Raw genomic sequence first — 23,166 nt, 5'->3', positions numbered from 1 at the left:
GTAACTGCAGTTCAGGTTTTTAAATGTTAAGAAAAAAGGGGTTTATAATCTATCAGTTTAAAAAAAAAATCACTTTAAGACATTCATAGCAGGTATAATTTTAACCTATAATAACCTTCCATATGTCCTGTTTTCTAAATAAGGCATTGCAAAGAATGATCAAGTCCCTTTGCCTTTCCTGCACCAAATCTACTTCAAAGATGTCTCAGAAACTAAGTTTCAAGTGGCAGTTCTGGTGAAAGACAAAGCTACCAAAAGGTTTGAGCTCAACAGGGTTCAAAGAAAGTTAGTATTTAACATTCAGTCTTTAAAGAATATTTATTGATTATAATAAATATTTTCCAATAAAATATTTTGCTCTGGGCAAATCTGTGTTACTTCAAACTTTTATGGAGAGGAAAGCTAAGTTAAAAAACAAGAAATCTGTTTATATATATGTAAATATATGTGTGTGTGTGTGTGTGTGTGTGTGTGTGTCTGATATACTTAATCAAGGGGGCTAGGGTTGTGGCTCAGTGGTAGAGCTGAGCTCGCCTTGCGCAGGGCACGGGGTTCAATCCTCAGCACCATATAAAAATAAAATAAAGGCATTATGTCCACCTACAACTAAAATATATATAGTTTAAAAAATCAAATAAGGGCTGGGGCTGTAGCTCAGTGATAGTTTGCCTACTATATGTGAGGCACTGGGTTTGATCCTCAGCACTACCTAAAAATAAATTTTTAAAAAGCAAATAGCTCAATAAATAAATAAATAATAATAATAATAATAATAATAAAAAGCAAATAACTCTTCAAACCTAGAATTCAGAACTTTGCTTCAATTAAAAGTCTGCATTTCTTTGTTAAATGAATTTTGCATTAAAAAAAGGAAATCCTATAAACACCCTATCTTAGAGATCTGTATTTTTCTAAAATATTCACTTTAGTTCAGTTAAATTGAAAATACTAATTTTTCATAGTGGATTACTGGTCTGATAATAAATCAGTAGGAAAAAACCATTAAATAATTTTTAACTGAATGTAGAGTTAAAAATGCAATAAAAGCTTTCAATTCCAATGCTTGTGATTAAAAGTATATTCTACTTCTGAAGATCACTAAAAAATTCTCTGTCTTCAAGAACATTATCCTAAATATCAATTAAAATCATGTACAAGTATAGAAAGGGTAAGAAATTAAATGAACAGAGCAAGAATCTAGAAAATACTTGATTTATTTAATTAATAAAGATGTTCCTTACAAATGTTTCCCTAATATTTGGTGATTTCTTTTTTTTAAAAAAAGGGAAAGTATAAAAGTTACTATTCTAGTTAGGTCTTATAGTAAGTGGGTCATGAAATGTTTTTAGATTGTGTACTCTCACTATGGTCATTTCAATTTCCAGTGTTCTATCTTTGTTACACATGAAGATGTTCCAAATGAGCAATTTTTACTTTTCCTCATCACTGCATAAAACAATGTGCCTGAGAATAGCTAGTAATATGTTCTAAACATTTGAACTCATATTTGAATTGATAAACATTTGAAAACCCAATAACCTCATTAATGTCTTATCTTAAGCAGTATCATTTGTTTAAATTTATCCATAAGTTTCTAGTTTCTTTTTTTCTTCTTCTTTTTTTTTTTTTTTTTTTAAATCAGGGACTTAACCCAGGGGTCCTTCACCACTGAGCCACATCACCAACCCTGCCTTTCCCCGCTTTTTAGACAGGGTCTTAACAAATTGCTGAGGCTGGTCTTGAATTTGTAATCCTCCTGCCTCAGCTTCCCCAGTGGCTGGGATTACAGATGTGTACCACCATGCCCAGTTATAGTAAGAGGTTACAATTAAGGCATGTTAAGTAGGTAAAACATGCTGTTCTTTACCTGGCTAAAGTAGCACATAAATTTAATGTTACTATAATTCTTGGTGGTTTTGGAGTTTTTTTTCTTTTTTATTTTGTGACAGGGTCTTGCTAAGTTGCTGAGGCTGACTTCAAACTTCTGATCCTCCTGCCTCAGCCTCAGAACTGCTGGGATTACAGGCATCTGCCACTATCCCTGTAACATTATTATAATTCTAAGAATAGCTAAGATATGTCACAAAGAAAAGGTGAAAGAAATTCTGCATCTACTTAATTTGCTTAAAGTTATATTCTCTGACAATATTTAAGCTTTAAATGTACAAATCTGAGTATTGTTAAATGAAGGTTGTATTATGAAAAAACAAAGGTTGTATAATGTTTTTAATGCATTAGTGTTTGCTTACTTGAACTAACAAGCAAGAAGGGGTAGGAATATATGTAGTTCAGTGGTAGAAAGTTTGTCTTGTATGCATGAGACCAGGAGTTCAATCCCTAGTACCATGGGACAGGGGGGCACTAAGAAAGATAAAATTTTCAATATATGATTTTAAATCTTTCTGATATTTCATTATAAAGTATATCCAAAGAACACTGTCATAACTGCAAAAAAAAAAAAAAAAAAAAAGTACAGCATAGTATTACTAATGTACCAAAAATAATTTTTTCTTTTTTGGTATCAGGGATTGAACCCAGGGGCATTTAACTACTAAGCCACATCCCTAGTCCTTTTTATTTTAAGACAGGGCCTCCTTGAGTTACTAAGGCTGGCTTTGAACTTCCGATCCCCTCCTGTCTCAGGCTCCTGAGCCACTGGGACTATAGGCATGTGCCGCCATGCCCAGCCAAAGATTATTTTTTCCTTTCCTCAAGAATAAATTTTATAAATACATAGGATTTTCCCACAAACAGACTAAAGGCTCCAGAAAAGTTTTAAAATTTTCTTTCATCTACTCTCAAATTCAACCCAAATTAGTGGGCTACAAGGATAAAATGACTGAAATTCATAAATACAACCTAACCATATATGTCATGTTTTTCTACCAAACCTTTCTCAGAACTGCTAGCAAGTAGTAAGACTGAACAATCTTAGTCACATATCCCTTCACTATAAAACAATGAATTTACTCCAAGAGAAGGCAGGAGGTACTTAATAAAGCAAAGGTTAGGAGCAACCAAAGATAAACAAATTATCAGTGTCTGATTAATCAAAGTTATTATATTTGAAGAATTCAGAATAATTATGTTGCCTTTAAAGATGATGACTAGTGAAGAGATTTTACAGGAATCTTAATCATGACTAAAGAATTTTTGGTGAAATTGGAAAAATCAACTTGGAAAAGAAAATGGATGGTGAAAGATCAATGTAATAGTAAATTTGTAATAAGTAAATTAACTTTTAAGCAGATTTGCTATGGCTACTGATCCCCATTTGTTTGTCATATAAAAATGTTACACCAGGACAGCCAGCTTCTCCAGGTTCTCGGAACGGAACTGGCCCGCTAGTGAGAGCCTTTCTGACCAGAGCAGGCTCCGAGTCCCGGAGCCCTTGCAGCGCAGTGTACTCCGGCAAAGAACCAGCGGAGAGCCTCTATCTGCAAGCAGCCTCAGGGATCAGGGCAGGGCAGCCGGAGACCTCTTCAGGCGGCTCTGCCCACTCTGGCTGCGGGCTCTCTTCACGGGGCGATCCAAGATGGCGGCCTAGAGGGAGACTGCACCCCCTGTTGCTCCAGAACCCAGGAGTTAAGAAGGGGAGGCATTGAGAGACTCGGACTGAAATAGAGACACGGGTGAGTCTGCCCACTGGGTAAAGCTCGGCCCGGGGGGCAGGCCCAGATAGAGGTGGCTTATTGGAGCCGGGCAGGGCAGCTAGAGTCTTCCCAAGGTAGCCTTCCACACTCCGGCAGTGAGCTCCTCCCACACGGCCAGCTGCACGGTGCAGGCCCACAGTGAGAGCATTTCAGCACAGAGCCAGATCCAAATCGTGGAACCAGTAGGGGGCTAGGGGCAGTTTTCTTCGGATGAGCTGCTTTATCAGATTCCTCCAAGACATCAGGCTACTGAAGGCTGGGAGGTGATACACTGGAAATCTACTTGGACACTATAAGCCAATAGTGGAAAACTGCAATATCTCAGGGTCCCACTGACAACTGACCAATATGAGAAAACAAGGGAAGAAAATGTCCCAAACAAACCTAGATACTACATCAATAAAACCCAATGACAGCACAGCAGAAGAAATGTCAGAAAGGGAGTTCAGAATGTACGTAATTAAAACGATCAGGGAAGCTAATGAGGAGATGAAAGAGCAAATGCAGGCATTGAAGGAGGAGATGAAAGAGCAAATGCAGGCATTAAATGATCGCACCAATCAACAGTTAAAAGACCAAATACGGGAAGCAAGAGATCATTTCAATAAAGAGTTAGAGATACTGAAAAAAAACCAAACTGAAATCCTTGAAATGAAGGAAACAATAAACCAAGTTAAAAACTCCATAGAAAGCATAACCAATAGGATAGAACACCTGGAAGACAGAACCTCAGACATTGAAGACAAATTATTTAATCTTGAAAGCAAAGTTGGCCAAACAGAAAAGATGGTAAGAAATCATGAACAGAATCTACAAGAATTATGGGATATCATGAAAAGGCCAAATTTAAGAATTATTGGGATTGAGGAAGGCTTAGAGAAACAAACCAAAGGAATGAACAATCTATTCAATGAAATAATAACAGAAAATTTCCCAAATCTGAAGAATGAAATGGAAAACCAAGTACAAGAGGCTTATAGAACTCCAAACATACAAAATTACAACAGACCCACACCAAGGCACATTATTATGAAAATACCTAACATACAAAATAAAGACAGAATTTTAAAGGCCGCGAGAGAAAAGAACCAAATTACATTCAGGGGGAAACCAATAAGAATATCAGCAGATTTTTCAATCCAGACCCTAAAAGCTAGAAGGGCCTGGAACAACATATACCAAGCCCTGAAAGAAAACGGATGCCAACCAAGAATCTTATACCCAGCAAAACTTACCTTCAAATTTGACGATGAAATAAGATCCTTCCATGATAAACAAAAGCTAAAGGAATTTACAAAAAGAAAGCCAGCATTACAGAACATTCTCAGCAAAATATTCCATGAGGAAGAGATGAAAAACAACGATGCAAATCAGCAACAGGAGGTGCTAGCCTAAAGGAATAGCCAAATAAAGGAGACACCAAATCATGTCAAAAACAAACATGAGTCAATTGACTGGGAATACAAATCATATCACAATAATAACCCTGAATGTTAATGGCCTGAATTCATCAATCAAAAGACACAGACTGGCAGATTGGATTAAAAAGAAAAATCCAACAATATGCTGCCTGCAAGAGACTCATCTCATAGAAAGAGACACCCATAGACTAAAGGTGAAAGGATGGGGAAAAACATACCATGGACACGGACACAGCAAAAAAGCTGGAGTATCCATCCTCATCTCAGATAATGTGGACTTCAAACCAAAACTAGTCAGAAGGGATAAAGAAGGACATTACATGCTGCTTAAGGGAAGCATAAATCAGCAAGACATAACAATCATAAATATCTATGCCCCGAACATTGGCTCATCCACGTACGTCAAACAAATCCTTCTCAATTCCAGAAATCAAATAGACCACAACACAATAATACTAGGCGATTTTAACACACCTCTCTCACCACTGGATAGATCGTCCAAACAAAAATTGAATAAAGAAACTATAGATCTCAACAACACAATCAGCAATTTAGACTTAACGGACATATATAGAATATACCATCCAACAAAGAACGAATACACTTTCTTCTCAGCAGCACATGGATCCTTCTCTAAAATAGACCATATTTTATGCCACAAAGCTACTGTTAGCAAATACAAGAAGATAGAGATACTACCTTGTACTCTATCAGATCATAATGGATTGAAATTAGAAATAAATGACAGAATAAAAAACAGAAACTTCTCCAATACCTGGAGACTAAATAATACACTATTATATGATGAATGGATAACAGAAGACATCAGGAGGGAAATAAAAAAATTCTTAGAAGTATACGAGAACAAAGACACATCATATCAAAATCTCTGGGACACTATGAAAGCAGTACTTAGAGGAAGATTTATTTCATGGGGTGCATTCAAAAAAAGAAGTAGAAATCAACAAATAAACGACTTAACACTACAGCTCAAAGCACTAGAAAAAGAAGAGCAGACCAATACCAAAAGTAGTAGAAGACAGGAAATAGTTAAAATCAGAGCCGAAATCAACGAAATCGAAACAAAAGAAACAATCGGAAAAATTAACAAAATAAATAGTTGGTTCTTTGAAAAAATAAATAAAATTGATAAACCCTTAGCCACACTAACAAAGAGAAAGAGGGAGAAAACTCAAATTACTAAAATTCGGAATGAACAAGGAAACATCACAACAGACACGAGTGAAATACAAAACATAATTAGAAGCTATTTCAAAAATCTATACTCCAACAAAACAGAAAACCTCGAAGATCAACAAATTTCTAGAGACATATGAACTACCTAAACTGAACGAGGAGGACATACACAACTTAAATAAACCAATTTCAAGCAATGAAATAGAAGAGGTCATCAAAAGCCTACCAACAAAGAAAAGTCCAGGACCAGATGGGTTCTCAGCCGAGTTCTACAAAACCTTTAAAGAAGAGCTCATTCCAATACTCCTCAAACTATTCCATGAAATAGAAGAGGAGGGAACCCTACCAAACTCGTTCTATGAAGCCAATATCGCCCTGATACCTAAACCAGACAGAGACACATCGAGGAAAGAAAATTTCAGACCAATATCCTTAATGAACATCGATGCAAAAATTCTCAACAAAATTTTAGCAAATCGCATACAAATATATATTAAAAAGATAGTGCACCACGATCAAGTGGGTTTTATCCCAGGGATGCAAGGTTGGTTCAACATTCGGAAATCAATAAATGTCATTCACCATATCAACAGACTTAAAGTTAAGAATCACATGATTATTTCAATAGATGCAGAAAAAGCATTTGATAAAATACAGCATCCCTTCATGCTCAAAACACTAGAAAAAATTGGGGTAGTGGGAACATTCCTAAACATTATAAAGGCAATCTACGCTAAGCCCATGGCTAATATCATTCTAAATGGTGAAAAACTGAAAGCGTTCCCCCTAAAAACTGGAACAAGGCAGGGATGCCCTCTTTCACCGCTTCTATTCAACATCGTCCTTGAGACTCTAGCCAGAGCAATCAGACAAACCAAAGAAATTAAAGGGATACGAATAGGAAAAGAAGAACTCAAACTATCCCTGTTCGCTGATGACATGATTATATATTTAGAGGAACCAGGAAATTCCACCAGAAAACTTTTAGAACTCATAAGTGAATTCAGTAAAGTAGCAGGTTACAAGATCAATGCTCATAAATCCAATGCATTTTATACATAAGTGATGAATCTTCAGAAAGAGAAATTAGGAAAACTACCCCATTCACAATAGCATCGAAAAAAATAAAATACTTGGGAATCAATCTCACAAAAGAGGTGAAAGACCTCTACAATGAGAACTACAGAACACTAAAGAAAGAAATTCAAGAAAACCTTAGAAGATGGAAAGATCTCCCATGTTCCTGGATAGGCAGAATTAATATCGTCAAAATGGCTATACTACCTAAAGTGCTATACAGATTCAATGCAATTCCAATTAAAATCCCAATGATGTACCTTGCAGAAATAGAGCAAGCAATTATGAAATTCATCTGGAAGAATAAAAAACCTAGAATAGCTAAAGCAATCCTCAGTAGCAAGAGCGAAGCAGGGGCTATTGCAATACCAGATCTTCAACTCTACTACAAAGCAATAGTAACAAAAACGGCATGGTATTGGTACCAAAATAGACAGGTAGATCAATGGTACAGAATAGAGGACATGGACACAAACCCAAATAAATACAATTTTCTCATACTAGACAATGGTTCCAACAATATGCAATGGAGAAAAGATAGCCTCTTCAACAAATGGTGCTGGGAAAACTGGAAAACTATATGCAATAGAATGAAATTAAACCCCTATCTCTCACCCTACACAAAACTCAACTCAAAATGGATCAAGGACCTCGGAATCAGACCAGAGACCCTGCATCTTATAGAAGAAAAAGTAGGTACAAATCTTCAACTTGTTGGCTTAGGATCAGACTTCCTTAACAGGACTCCCATAGCACAAGAAATAAAAGCAAGAATCAACAACTGGGATAGATTCAAACTAAAAAGCTTTCTCTCAGCAAAGGAAACTATCAGAAATGTGAAGAGAGAGCCTACAGAGTGGGAGAATATCTTTGCCAACCATACCTCAGATAGAGCGCTAATTTCCAGAATCTATAAAGAACTCAAAAAACTCTACACGAAGAATACAAATAATCCAATCAACAAATGGGCTAAGGAAATGAACAGACACTTCACAGAAGAAGATCTACAAGTAATCAACAGATATATGAAAAAATGTTCAACATCCCTAGTAATAAGGGAAATGCAAATCAAAACTACCCTAAGATTTCATCTCACCCCAATTAGAATGGCGATTATCAAGAATACAAGCAACAATAGGTGTTGGCGAGGATGTGGTGAAAAAGGAACACTCATACATTGCTGGTGGGGTTGCAGATTAGTGCAGCCACTCTGGAAAGCAGTGTGGAGATTCCTCAGAAAGCTTGGAATGGAAACACCATTTGACCCAGCTATCCCACTCCTTGGCCTATACCCAAAGGACTTAAAATCAGCATACTACAGAGATACAGCCACATCAATGTTCATTGCTGCTCAATTCACCATAGCCAGATTGTGGAACCAACCTAGATGCCCTTCAGCTGATGAATGGATAAAGAAACTGTGGCATATTTATACAATGGAATATTACTCCGCAATGAAGAATGATAAAATTATGGCATTTGTAGGCAAATGGTCGAAATTGGAGAATATCATGCTAAGTGAGATAAGCCAATCTCAAAAAACTAAAGGTCGAATGATCTCGCTGATAAGCGGATGATGACATATAATGGGGGGTGGGAGGGGCTAGCATTAGGTTTAGGGTTAGGTTTAGAGTTAGGCTAAGGAGAGCGGTAAGAATGAAGGAAAGAAGGACTGTGTAGAGGGAAAAGAGGGGTGGGAGGGGTGGGGGGGAGGGGAAAAATAAAATAAACATCATTACCCTATGTAAACGTAAAAAAAAATAATAATAATAATAAATAAATAAATAAATAAATAAATAAATAAATAAATGTTACACCAGGTGGTACACTCCTGTAATCCCAGCAACTAGGGAGGCTGAGGGAGGAGGACCACAAGTTCAAGGCTATCCTCAGCAACTTAGTGTGGTCCTAAGAAACTTAACAAGAACTGTCTCAAAATTAAAAAAAAAAGGAGGGGGGGGATATAGCTCGATGATAAGGTACATTTGGGTCAATACCAAATAAAATAAAATAAATAAAAACAATGATAGAGAATATGACCTACAAAAACGCAAATATGACATTTAATAGTTCCAAACCTAATATATCCAAAACGAATTTCTTGATTTTTTTTTCCCATTTAAATCTTCCCCATATCAGGACCGCTATTGTTTATGCAATGGGATTCTCATCTATCATGTCTAATTCAAAAGCAAAACCTACTGGTTCTTCCTCCAAGTAATAGTCTCAGTCTGACAACTAAATCCAGCATCTCCTCTAACACTGCAATGTCTTGATCTCCCTTCTTTTGCTTTTGTCCCCTACGGTGTGTTCTCCGCATAGCAGTGCTGGGAATGTGGCTCAGTGGTAAGAGTCCCTGGGTTCAATTCCTGGTCCTCAAAAAACAAAAGCGAAGAACAAAAAAGGCACTGTGTTCATTCCACAGTGCCTGGAAAAATGGGACAGAAAAGGCAAGTTCATTCCCCCATATCCACCGTGCCGTCACCTTTTTTTTTTTTCCAACAAGGGGAAATAAATCTTTGTTTGAATATTAAACGTGATGATCTTTTGAAGCAAATAAGACTACAAAAATATGGTAAGAGATTGATTCCCTACACTTAACCCAGTACTTATAAATGAAAAAACTTGATTTTTAAGAATGTTACAACTAGAAGTCAAAAATTTGATTATGGGGCTGGGGTTGTGGCTCAGAGGTAGAGCACTCGTCTCAACATGTGTGAGGCACTGGGTTCAATCCTCAGCACCACATAAAAATAAATACAATAATGATACTGTGTCCATTTAAAAATTTTTTGATTATGGAAAAATCTCCATTTTATTAAATCTGTGTTAAATGCTAGTTTATCTAAGTCTTTTTAAATGTTCTACCACCACAATTACTATAGTATTACTCAGAATCACTTTTCTATCTGCAAATTTTTCAATTTCCAGGGACACAAATTACCAAAAAAACATCAAATGCAGTTACATATTCATCCGGCAAGTTTAGTAATTTCAAATATGTCTGAGAAGTGAAAGAAAACAAATAAACTAAATAGTACTCAAAATATTTCTAACACTAACATTGAATAATGAATATGAGACACTTTCATGATAAATATTTGAAGCAACAGACATATCAATCACCCTGATCTAATCATTATATACAGGCATTGAAATACCACACTGTACCTCACGAATATATATATTATGTGTCAAAAATTTTAAAAGATTTTAGCCAGGTGCAGTGGCACACACCTGTAATCCCAGCAGCTCAGGAGGCTGAGGCAGTAGGATCACAAATTCAAAGCCAGTCTCAGCAACAGCAAGGCACTAAGCAACTTAGTGAGACCCTGTCCCTAAATAAAATACAAAATAGTGCTGGGGATGTGGCTCAGTGGTCGAATGCCCCCTGAATTCAATCCCCAATACCTCCCCCGCAGAAAAATTTAAAAATATCTTAAAGATTATTATTGACCTCTTTCATGCTGTATACATGATTCATGTTGCACATGATTCCAAAAAACTTACCAATATATTACTTTAATCCACAGACTGTTTGCTAGAGAGAAGCTCCCCAAAGACAGTATTAAATTGGGAGCCAGCAGCATAAAACATGGGAAAGGGGGGAAAAATACACACACAATGTAAACTACATAAATAATTTAATCAGCACAAGAGTATGAGCCCATGTAGAATAGGTCATAAATAGTCTTAACTTTTTTCTTTTGGTGCTAGGGATTGAAATCAGAGACTTTTGCACATTAAGCATGCATTTTACCACTAAGCTATGATCTCTAGTCCTAGTCCTAATGTCTTATAATCAAAATATTACTACATATTGTGTATGACACCACTAGATGATCATCTCCCAGTAAGGTCTTGATTTTTCCCCCCAGTACCACTGAAAAACCCAGATGCACTCTACAACTGAGCTATATCCCCAGACTTTTTTATTCTCCTGAGACAGGATTTCACTAAGTGGCCTCTAATTTATAATCCAAATAAATTAGCCTCCCAAGTAGCTGAGATTACAGGGGCATACCACCATGCCTGTTGATCTTGATTATTTAGTTGTGTGACCTTCAGCAAGATGTTTACAACAAAACAAAACCAAAAATAAATTTAAATAAAAAAAGAGCCAAATAACCCAAGAAATAAGAGGAGGTTTTGGACTGAAGTTCAAAATCTCATCTAAATATTATCAGCTCAAGAGTCAAGAAATCTCAACATCCAAATTCTCTGAGTCAGGTACAGGTGAGATTCTAGGTATGACATATCCTAGGACCAAATTCCTCTCCATCTGTGGAACTAGAGAACAAGTTATTACTTCTAAAACCCAATGGTAGGACAGGCATAGGACACAACCAGTAATAATTTTTCTTATTACAAAAGAGAGAAAGCCGGGTGCAATGGCACGCACTTGTAATCCCAGTGGCTCCAGAGGCTAAGGCAGGAGGATCCCGAGTTCAAAGTCAGCCTCAGCAAAAGCAAGGTGCTAAGCAACTCAATGAGACTCTGTCTCTAAATAAAATACAAAATAAGGACTGGGATGTGGCTCAGTGGTCGAGTGCCCCTGACTTCAATTCCTGGTATCCTCCCCAAAAGAGAGAGAGAGAAATGGAAGGAACAAAGGAGTTACTGGTACTAAGAAAATTAAAAATTCAGAAGGGCAAATTCCACTAGGTTTTAAGACCTGGTAATTAATTGTAGCCTACAGTTCCACCCTCACAGTCATTATTCCTTTTTTTTTTTTTTTAAAACAGGTGACACATTTTTGAGATGAGGAGTTTTATCAGACTGTTTCCTGCATATGGGATTTGTGAATTCATCTTGTGTTAATCTAAACCGGACTTCGCAGTTTTGATTCTCAAAACCCTATGGGTCACTTGCATAAGTTATAAGGGTTCACACCATTAAATAATAAGGTTATTCCACAGATTTCCCTAGATCTCTATTCTTTTTTTTTTGCTGAAATGATTGAGGAAATCCATGGGTCATCCGCCTAATCTCTTCAGCACTAGTCAAGGCTTATCCTGCCACACCCTTCACTTTCTCTCTAGAACACATGTTCCTGAGAGTTAATTTCCTAATTTTAGTGTCTTCTGCAATCTGGTAGGCAGAAAATTTCCCAAGTCCTGTATCCTTTTGCTAAACAGTTCTTTCCTCAATTTATCTCTTTACTCTCACATTTAACTTACTATAAGCAGCCAGAAAACAGGTCACACCTTGAATTCTCTGCCTAGAAATCTCAGCTAGATACCTTAGTAATTAAAAATACTTCTTTTTACATATCTACACAATACAATTCCAGCAGGCTTTCTGTAACTATGCAACTTCCAGTTTCCAAATACATGTTCCTCATTTTCTTCTGAACCTTCACAGACTCAACTTTAAAGTTCATATTTCTACCAAAATTATGTTTATGGTGATGTATGTACTCTCCAAAATAATGCAGGCTTGTCTTTCCCACTCCAAACCAGTAGTGCCTTTAATGTCCCTATTTCTATCAACAGTCTGTTCAAGGTGATCTATATTATTCCTTCCTTCTTTGTGTGTGTGTGTGTTGCTGGGAACTGACTCCAGAGCCGTGCACACACTAAATAAGCGCTCTACCACTAACTACACCCTAGTGGCTCAGCCTTATTGTTTTTCCATCATGTACCTCAAAATTATGCTAGCATCTACCCATTTCCAAATTTACTTCTATATTTTTAGTTATTTATTACAGTAGCACCCCACCTCCTGGTATGAAAATATATGGTTTCCTGTGGATGCTATAAGAAATTCCCACAAACTTGATAGCTTACAACAGACATTTGTTCTGTGTCTGGAGGCAAAGTCTAAAATCATTATCAGTTGAACCATAATGAATAGGGTCAAGCTCCCTCCAAAGGCTCCTGAAGACAATCCATTCCTCACCTCTATCAGTTTCTAATGGCTAAGCATTCTTTGGCTTATGGCCACATCTGTGGTCACTCTGCATTTTCTTCTAACATTATATCTTCTGCCTCCCCCCTCATTAGGATACATGTAGTTGCATTTAAGGCTCACCCCAGATATTCCATAATAGCCTCAAAATTCTTAATCACCTTGCCAAAGTGTGGGTGGGTGTGTGTGTCTCTCTCTCTCTCTCTCTCTGTCTCTTTCCTGACCCCACCATAAGGTAAGCAGCTTTTCTCAGCTGGACCCTTCCCCCATGATTTGCTGGCACCCTGAACGTACAGTTGGCCACCTATGGACTTAAACCCCTGAAACTGTGAGCCTCAAGTAAACTTTGCCTCTTCTAAGTTGTTCTGGTTCAGCATTTTGGTCACAGTGACACAAAAACTGACTAAAACAGGCACTTTACCAATGAGCAAAATTCTCAGGCCATTTTTAATTTTTGATTTTGAGTCAGATCTCACTAAGTTTCTGAGGTTTGCCTGGAACTTGCAATCCTCTGCCTCAGCCTCCTGAGTCATTGGGATTACAGGTGTGCATCACTGCACCCAGTAAAACCCAGCAAAAGTGAAAGGTTTGGGTTGGGGAGATGGCTCAGTTGGTGGAGTGCTTGCCTGGCAAGCTCGAGGCCCTGGGTTCAATCCCCAGCACCACAAAAAAAAAAAAAAGTGAAAAGTTTTTTTTTGTTGTTGTTGTTGTTTTAAACAGCATTATAGTTACACAAAGTAGCTGGTTTATTTTGACAAAATCATACATGCATGGAATCTGATTTACTCTCTTTTTGTCTCTGTTCTCCAGAAGATCACCGAGGGAATGAACAGGCTAATGATCATGATCACAGGGCTAATTAAAATGACAGGAAGCTAAATACTTCCACAACTAAAAAATTAATATGTAATTTTAAAAGTATGATCATTCTCTTCTCTGTCAAACATTTATATTTTAAAAACTCCCTTAAAATCAATTGGAAAACAGTTAAAAATAAATGTTCTGTTCTTACCTCCACACAGTCAAAGTTCTCATTAACTTTAGATGCATATTCAACACGGAACATTGTTGAGAGACTACCGGCAATATAGTATAACAGGATCTTCAGACCTTTGTAACCAAAAGCAGTTTCACTGAAACAAAGGGGAAAAAAATAGAAATAATCAAAATAAATTTCTGCAAGTCATTAAAAAGTATTAATCATACATATAAACAAATTAACTTCATGGATAGTTTTAAGATTATAAACTGTATACTTATATAAAAAAAGAAACTTTTATTTTATATGAAATAAAAGTGGGCTTCAGTTTTCATATATAAAATAGGATGATGGTGCCTAACTGAGGAATATTTGTATTAAATGAATAAATCAATATGCAAACCACTTACAACACTGGCACAGTATGTTGTACTCAATAAATTGTTAGACATTATTACTGGTCCTATGTCTGCTATTACTACCATTACTAGAGGGCATTTCAAATGAGACAAGTAAGTGTTCAAGTAGGACCTGGGTAGGCAAGCAACTAAGACCTGGCTTTGGACCAGTTCTTCCAACTTATTACTTGCTTTTATTGCTAATATCCATAGCTGTTCAAAACACTGATAGCACCTATCTAACCATATTTTAACCAACCTCCCCTCCTCCCCTCCTCTTCTCTTCTCTTCTCTTCTTTCCCCACCTACCTCCCCCCACCCCTCTCTTTCTTTCTTCAGTATTGGGGATGAGCCCAGGGCATCACACATGCTAGGCAAGCACTCAACCACTAAGTCATACACTTAAATCTTTCTATGAATTCAAAAAGCAGATCTGGATCTGCTGGTTTTTTCTGATATCACATAGTCTTGTTATTATTTCTTGTTCCAGCTTTAAAAAGAAAAGGGGAAAAAAAAGTAAACTCTAAAATACACAGAACAGTAAATCTAAAGATGAACAGTAGATTAGTGATTGCCTAGGATTGCAGAATCAAAATGGGGGAAGGAATTATGGGCTTTTGGGAAAAGTGATGGAAAACATTCTAAAACTGATTGAGCGATGGTTGTACAACTCTAAACTATGAAAAACCACTGAATCTTGCATTTTAAATAAATTGTGACTGTCACAATTTATTTAAATTGTGGGATGTGGTAAAGCATATCCCTTTTAATGATACAATGCAAAACAAATGTGCAATATGCCAATAAGAAGCAATATCTATAAAACCAGACCTTATCCACTGAGTTAGTACCACAGGGAGGGGTTTATTTTTGTTTTGGTGGTGTTACAGATTGAAGCCAGGGACTTGTGCATACTAGGGCAAGCACTCTAACACCAAGCTATAATCCCAGCACTGGAAAGATTTTGGGGTAAAGTGAAAATGTATTTGAAAATTACTCTCAAATGGTTCAATAACAATAATATACAAGAAGAGAGAATGACTAAAGCAAATTTAAATGTTAAAGAGTGAATTCAGGTAAAAGATGTTCACTTACTACTCTTGCAATTTTAAGCATATCTGAAAAAATTTCTTTTTTTCTTTTTTCTATTTTTTTTTTTTTTTTGCAATGCTGGGGATTGAACCCAGGGCCTTGTGCTTGATAGGCAAGCACTCTACAAACTGAGCTATATCCCCAGCCCCTGAAAAAAATTTTTAAATAGACAAATTAAACAGAAAATAAAATGGTACCTGATTATTCCAATAATGTAGTGAAACTACAGAAATCAAAGAATATGCTGAATATACTAGGACATATCCTTAAAGTTGCTTGTAAAATAAATTTCTCTAATTTCTTATTTAATCATAGAATAACAACCAGAGCTTTCTAGCTTTAGCAAGGTATATGTTATACTAGTAGTATAACAAAGAGGTAGGAAAAAAAATAAATTAAGTATGGGCTCTGGAATCAAACTGCCTGAATGTGAGCCCTAGCCATTCATATATCCTTAGGCAATTACACAATTCCAACTAATGTACAGCTAATATGGCTGTGAGAATTAAATATTTATGTAATACTTACCATTTATAGTACTAAATAAATTTCTCATGTAATTGATAAGTATTACATAGACTAGTATCTCAGTGTTAAAAATACTATAATCATGTATAATCCTAACCCTAATTACATGAGAAATGCAGTAAAGAAAATAAAATCTGACTTCCAAATCATAAAGAAGAACAACGGAATTTTTTTTCCATACTAATTTGGTGAACCTTTTACTAAATTACTTACTCGTCCCCAAAGAGTTGATGGGTATATTCAGGAAAGAAAGTTCTAATGTCATTCTCAAGATCTTCAGGAAAACGAACTGTTTAAAAAAGTAAAAAATACAGAGATATTAAAGATACTAAAGGTGACAGGAATTTCTATTTCAAGAATTCCACTATAACTAGGATACAAACAACATATTTCTTACTTAAAATGTCACTTCTCTATTATATAATTTACACTGGATTCTCAAAAGACTAATGAGCAATTAAAATTAGATACTACTTTGAAGCTTCAGCATCAAAACCTACTTATTCTAAAAATTAGAAGACTAGGTATGACAGAGGCCCCTGATTTAGTTTTTATTATTCTATGTTTATACCAATGTAAAGAGTAAAAGGAAAAACAAAAGCGGTACTTTGAGATAAGAAAAGTCACAGCATTTAGGAAATTAAAATAGAATACTGTATAAAAATTTCTAAGAATAAGAATAACCTAAGCTTGATGAAGAAGCCCCTATCATCGCATCATTGCTTTTGACCACTAGATGACACTTAACATTGTTCCCAGTTTTTTGGTTTTTTTTCTTTTTCTCTTTTGAGATCAGTTCTTGCTATGTTTCCAGACTGGTCTTAAATTTGTAATCCTCCTACTCCAGCCTCTGGAGTAGCTAGAGTTATAGGCATTCACCATCATGCCTAGCCCATTTTTGTTTTCCCCTTATTAAAAAAAAAAAAAAAAAACAGGGCTGTGGAGATAGCTCAGTCAGTAGAGTGCTTGCCTTGCAAGCACAGAGCCCTGGGTTTGATCCCCAGCACCACAAAAACAACAACAACAAAAAAAAAAAAAAAAAAAAAAAAAACTATGTAGGGCTATGGATATAGCTCAATGGTAGAGTGTCTGCCTAGCATGAATGAGTTTATGCTAGGTTCAATTCCCAGCATTGCAAACAAACCACTATAGTGACATCCTTATATACATCTTGCAATACTTTTACATGTATATGCAAAGGGGAAATACCTAGTAGTGGAAAAACTGGTAAGAGTACCGAAATATTTCTATAAATACTGCTCTTATAAGTACCCTCTACAAATATTAAGTTCACATACCCACCAGCAGTTACACTTTGTTTCCTGTAGCCTTGAGAATACTCTGTATATTCAACTTTAATTTCTATTAATCTATCATATGAATGGAGGGGCTAAAGTTGTAGCTCAGACGTAGATCATTTGCCTAGCATGTGTGAGGTACTGGGTTCAATTCTCAGCACCATATACAAATAAATAAATAAAATAAAGGTTCATCAACAACAAAAAATTTTTAAAAAACGATGTAAATGGGTATCTTTTTATTATATGTATTTGTTATGAGTACTGACATTATTGAGCATTTTCCTAATCAAATTTATCTTATGAAGAAAAACTTCACTTATCAAAAAGTCCTTATGCAAATGAAAAATGAAAAAATAAGTTATAGATGAAAAATTTCTAATACTGTCCTCATGGTCAGTGAGGTTATTCACTGAATACCAATGTATCACCTAGCACTTTACTAATTCACACAAGGAAAGGTATCTTTTTACGTTAGAGATCTGGTAGCACTCATTGTGGGAGAGACCAATATTATGTGCCTCCTGATTGAACACAATATGAAGCTCACAGCCTCACCCATGAAGTGTTTTTTTAACCAAAAATGTTCATCCTAAATCTAATCAAGTTTTTTAATCTTTCAATTTACAGGAAATACAGATAACAGTGGAACGAGTTACACATCACCAAAAGGAAACAGACAAATCCAGAATCTAGATTTGTCTAATAATTCTATGTAATAACTTTACTCTTCCACATAAATCCACAGCATGGCAGGGGAGAAATGCCTATGGAGGGAGAGACTGCTCTAGATGCAGACAGATTAAAGAAACATTACAAATGCACCAGTGGCTTGGGAGGCTGAGATAGGAGGATATCAAGTTCAAAGTCACCTCAGCAACTTAGCAAGGCCCTAAGCAACTTAATGACACCCTGTCTCAAAATATAAAAAGGTGGTACTGTGGATGTAACTCAGTGGTAGAGCGCTTGCCCAGCATGTGTGAGGCACTGGATTCAATTCTCAACACCACATAAAAGTAAATAAATGAAGGTACCGTGTCCATCTACAACTAAAGCAAGAAAAATATTTTAATTAAAATGTTAAAAAGAAGGTCTGGGGTTGTAGCTCAGTGGTTAAGTACCCTTGAATTCAATTCCTGGTACCAAAAACTAAAAAACAACAAAGTGAAAATGTCCTTCCAGGAAAACCTCTATCACTCACATTCTGAAGGAAAATGGAAACTTAGAGCTTGGCATACTAAATGGCATCTTATTGCTATATAGAACATAGGGCTTGCAATGAATCTTTCTTTTGAACATATATATTCTGTTTCTACTTCTGTATATAGTTCCCATACTTTCTAGTTCTCAGACTTATTTTAGTTTTTGACAGATAAGACACATACAAGAAGATATAGTCTACATATCTTGTGAGCCAAAAGCAAAAATAAGAAATCACCAAAGCACATTACTCAGTTTTAAGCTTGTTTAATGAATACTTAAGAATTTAACATGTGTAAAATCTGTTGACAAGTAGGTGCTAATAATGTACATAAGTGGCTTCTAACCTTCAAATGGTTTCAGAGTTACTGCCACACATTTCCTATAGTGTCTGATTATATTATGGATTATAACTAAATTTACTTATAATTCTGTGTTCTTTAACTGAAATCTTAGTGTTCTGGCCAACACATTTTCTCCTGACAGTGTAAACAGACAAGTTTAATTATTTTAAAACACAGGGGTAGCTCTAGTTTGCAGGCAACATTCCTATCAGCACCACCAATCTGCAACATTAGGGGTCTCAATATTATAATATACCTTGGAGACAACATAATTAATCTCATTACACTGTTTAATCCCATTAAATTCAATCAATTTTCTACATTTTCTCTCATCCCCATAAAACTACTAATCTAATGCTGTTTCTCATCCTTCCCCTAACTTTAGTAATCACTGTGAAACTAGTGGGTCAGTTTTGTACATGAGAAGACAGAAAATCAGAATAGTATTAAATTTATTCATTAGATTTGTGGTTAGAAAGCCTTGCAAGCTCAGACCCCAGCTCTGAAAAAAAAAAAAAAAAAAAATTAAAAAGAAAACCTTGTAACAAAGAAAACTCAAGGCACATAAAGCTTCACTGGTAAATTTTATCAAACATTTTAAGGAGGGGTAATACCAATAATACCACCATGTGATGTTTTGATACATGTGTACATTGGGTAATATTTAAATCAGATTAAACATATATATCTTCTCAAACATTTATTATTACTCTATGGTAAAAGCATCCAAAATCCTTTGTTCTAGTAACACATAGTAATTATTAACTATAATCAACCTATCATACAATTGTATCCAGAACTTCTTATTCCTATTTAACTATAACTTAGTACTCATGCACCAATCTCTTTCCATTCCTCTCTCCCAGAAAATATTCTGAATTGAGTAATAATAAAAACACAAGACAGGGCTGGGGATATAGCTCAATGACAAAACATTTACCAAGTATGTGGAAGGCCCTGGGTTCCATCCCCAGCACCACAAAAATAAATAAATACAAATAAAAAAATGTTTAAAACCACAATAGAATTCGTGGGATGCAAGTAAATCAGTATTTAGAAGTAAATTTAAACATTAATGCTAACATTAGAAAATAATAGCTTAATAGGCATGGTGGTATATGCCTGTAATCCCAGAGGCAAGAGCATCACAAGTTTGAGGCCAGTCTCAGAATTAGTCTCAAAAAATAAAAAGAACTGTGGATATGATTCAGTGGTACAGTGCCCTTTGTTCAATCTCCATTACCTAATGCAAAAATGGAAAAAAAAAAAAAAACTTTAAAATGGATTATAAGTGTCTACTTTAAGAAGGGAAATTTTTTAAAAGTAAATTAACCCAAAGTAAGAAGAATAAAAAAAATTAATAAAGACTAAGAATGGGAAATAGAAAAGAAACAATAGAAGCAACAACTGAAAAGATTAATAAGCTCATAGGTAAACTTATCAAGAAAAAGGAAAAATATGAATTAACAATATCCACAAGAAGGAATCTTCTTGGTAATAGATTCCACAGACATTAAGATGGTAACAGGGGAGTTATAAATGTAGTTCGGTAATAAAGTGCTCACACAGCAAGCAAAGGCCTTAGGTTCAATCCCCACCACTACATGCATACATGCACACAATGGTAATAAAGGAATATTATAAACAACTTTCTGCTAATAAAGTTGGATGAAACAAATTACTTAAAAGACAAAAACTATAAAAACTAACACAGGAGACACAGAAAACCAGAAAAGTATTAAATGTATTCATTGGATTTGTGGTTAAAAACCCTTGACAAAGAAAACTCAAAAAGCTTTGCTTATGAAGTCTATCAAACATTTATAGGAGGAATAATACTAATCTTTTACATAAACTCTTCTTAAAAAAAATTACTAACTCATTTTATATGGACCAGCAAAACCTTGACACCAAAATTGAACAAGGACATAAGAGAAACCATTACCTCCCATGAACAAAGATGGGAAAATTCTTACTAAATATTATCAAGCTGAATTTAACAAAGCAGGAAAAGATAATATAGTAGCATGTAAAACTAATTTAATAACTAAAAATCCATCAATTCTGGTAATTCACATTACCAGAATTAAAGCAGAAAAATCATATGATGATCTCAACAAAGAAAAACATTAGTCAGAAAGCAACACTCATTCTCAACAAAAACTCTTATCAAATTAGGAATAGAAGGAAATTTCTACCAGGCAACAGGAAGATCTTGAGTTCAAAGCCAGCCTCAACAACCTTGAGGCATTAAGCAACTCAGTGGTACCCTGTCTCTAAAAAAATATAAAATAGGGCTGGGTATGTGGCTCAATTGTTGAGTGTGCCTGAGTTCAATTCCTGGTACCAACAACAACACCAAAAATAAAGAAGAAGAAGAAAATTTCTTCAATCTGATAACATACATGAAAAATTTACAGCTAGATGGGTGTAGACACTTGTAATCTCAGCTACTTGAGAGGCTGAAGCAGGAGGATCAAGAGTTTGATGTTAGCAACTTAGAAAGACTGTTTCAAAATAAATTTCTTAAAAAGTCTGCAGATGTAGGTCAATGGTAGAACATTTGCCTAGCATGCACAAGGCCCTGGGTTTAAGCTCTAGTACCAAGAAAAGAACAGAACAGAACCTACAGCTAATACCAATCGTAATGGTGAAAAGTTCAATATTTTCCTATTTAAACTGAGAATAAGGTAAGGATGTCTGCTCTACCACTTCCATTTGGCATTAAAATAGAGGTCCTATACAATATAATCAGATTTAAAAAGTGAAATATAAGACATATGGACAGAAAAAGAGCTAAAATTGCCTTCATTAATAGGTAATAGGATTGTTGCTGAGGGTCTCCCTAAATTGCTGAGGCTAGCCTTCAACTTGCAAATCTATTGCTTCAGCCTTCTGTGTCACTGGGAATAAAGGCATGCACCACCATATTCAACTAGTCATCTAAATTTTTAAAACTACTATAATAAAATAATTTAATGGGGTTGAAGAATACAAAGAATTACACAAACTGCCATTATGTGAATGTAAGTGCAAGTGTGTAAGCATGAAACAACTCAAAGAAATTTTAAAACTATACCATTTTCCAAAACATCAAAAAGTTAGACACAGATTTACTCAGATATATTTAACAAAACATGCAAGACTGAAAACTTGAAAACATTTGCAGATTATAGAGATATGCCATGTTCATAGATTAATAGACTCAAAATTGTTAAGAAAACAATTTTCCCCACATTCATTTATAGATTCAGTGTAATCTCTATTAACCCAGAAGTTTTTAAATAGAAATTAACAACATGATTCCAAAACACACATGGAAATGAAATAAAAAATAATCAAAACAATCTTGGAAAAAGAACAAAAGATGGAAGACTCACACTACCAAGATTAACTATAAACATACACTAATGAAGACATTATGATATTGGCACAAGAAGAGATAAATAAATCAATGGATGAGAACAGAAGCCAGATGTGGGTCTATACTTATAAGGTCCATATATTTTTGTCAAAGCACTGAGCATTCACACAAATTACACTGGAACAAATGACTATACACACAGAACAACAAACTTTGATTCCCTTCCTTACATTGTACATGAAAAATAACATGAGATGTATCACACGCCTAATTGTAAAAGGTTAAAACTAGGGGCTGGGCTGTAGCTCAGTGGTAGAGTGCTTGCCTCACATGTGTGAGGCACTGGGTTTGATCCTCAACACTACATAAAATTAAATAATTAAATATATTGTGTCCACATACAACTAAAATAAATTTTTTTTAAAGTTAAAACTATAAAGCTTTCAGAAGAAAACATGTAGAGATCTCCATGATCTCCTTGGGGTAAGCAAACATTTTAGACAGGAACCAAAAAACACTAACATAAATTTTAAGAATCGATTAGGAGAAAATAAATTGAATTTCATAAAAACTGAAAACTTTTGCTTATTAAGGCACTGTTTAGAATATGAATAGGCAAGCCAAACTCCACTCAGGGGAAAATATGAACAAAATACATTATCTACACAAAGGACCCATATCCAGAATACATAATACCTAAAACTC

General features: G+C 35.4%; 1 protein-coding gene across 4 annotated transcripts in view; it reads right to left on the bottom strand.

Annotated features, from left to right (window-relative positions):
- Hat1 (histone acetyltransferase 1) overlaps nt 1–23,166 on the bottom strand; it is an 85,337-nt gene that overhangs the window by 19,547 nt on the left and 42,624 nt on the right. For all 4 annotated transcript variants that reach the window (XM_047543413.1, XM_047543414.1, XM_047543416.1 and 1 more), the window contains 2 exons: nt 16,469–16,544; nt 14,271–14,391 (listed from right to left, as the gene is read on the bottom strand). In XM_047543413.1, coding sequence (XP_047399369.1) covers nt 14,271–14,391; nt 16,469–16,544 — 197 coding nt within the window. The remainder of the gene's footprint in view (nt 1–14,270; nt 14,392–16,468; nt 16,545–23,166) is intronic.

The sequence above is a fragment of the Sciurus carolinensis genome, chromosome 3 (assembly GCF_902686445.1).
Source record: "Sciurus carolinensis chromosome 3, mSciCar1.2, whole genome shotgun sequence".
Taxonomy (NCBI): domain Eukaryota; kingdom Metazoa; phylum Chordata; class Mammalia; order Rodentia; family Sciuridae; genus Sciurus; species Sciurus carolinensis.
This window is presented reverse-complemented; position numbering and strand designations above follow the sequence as displayed.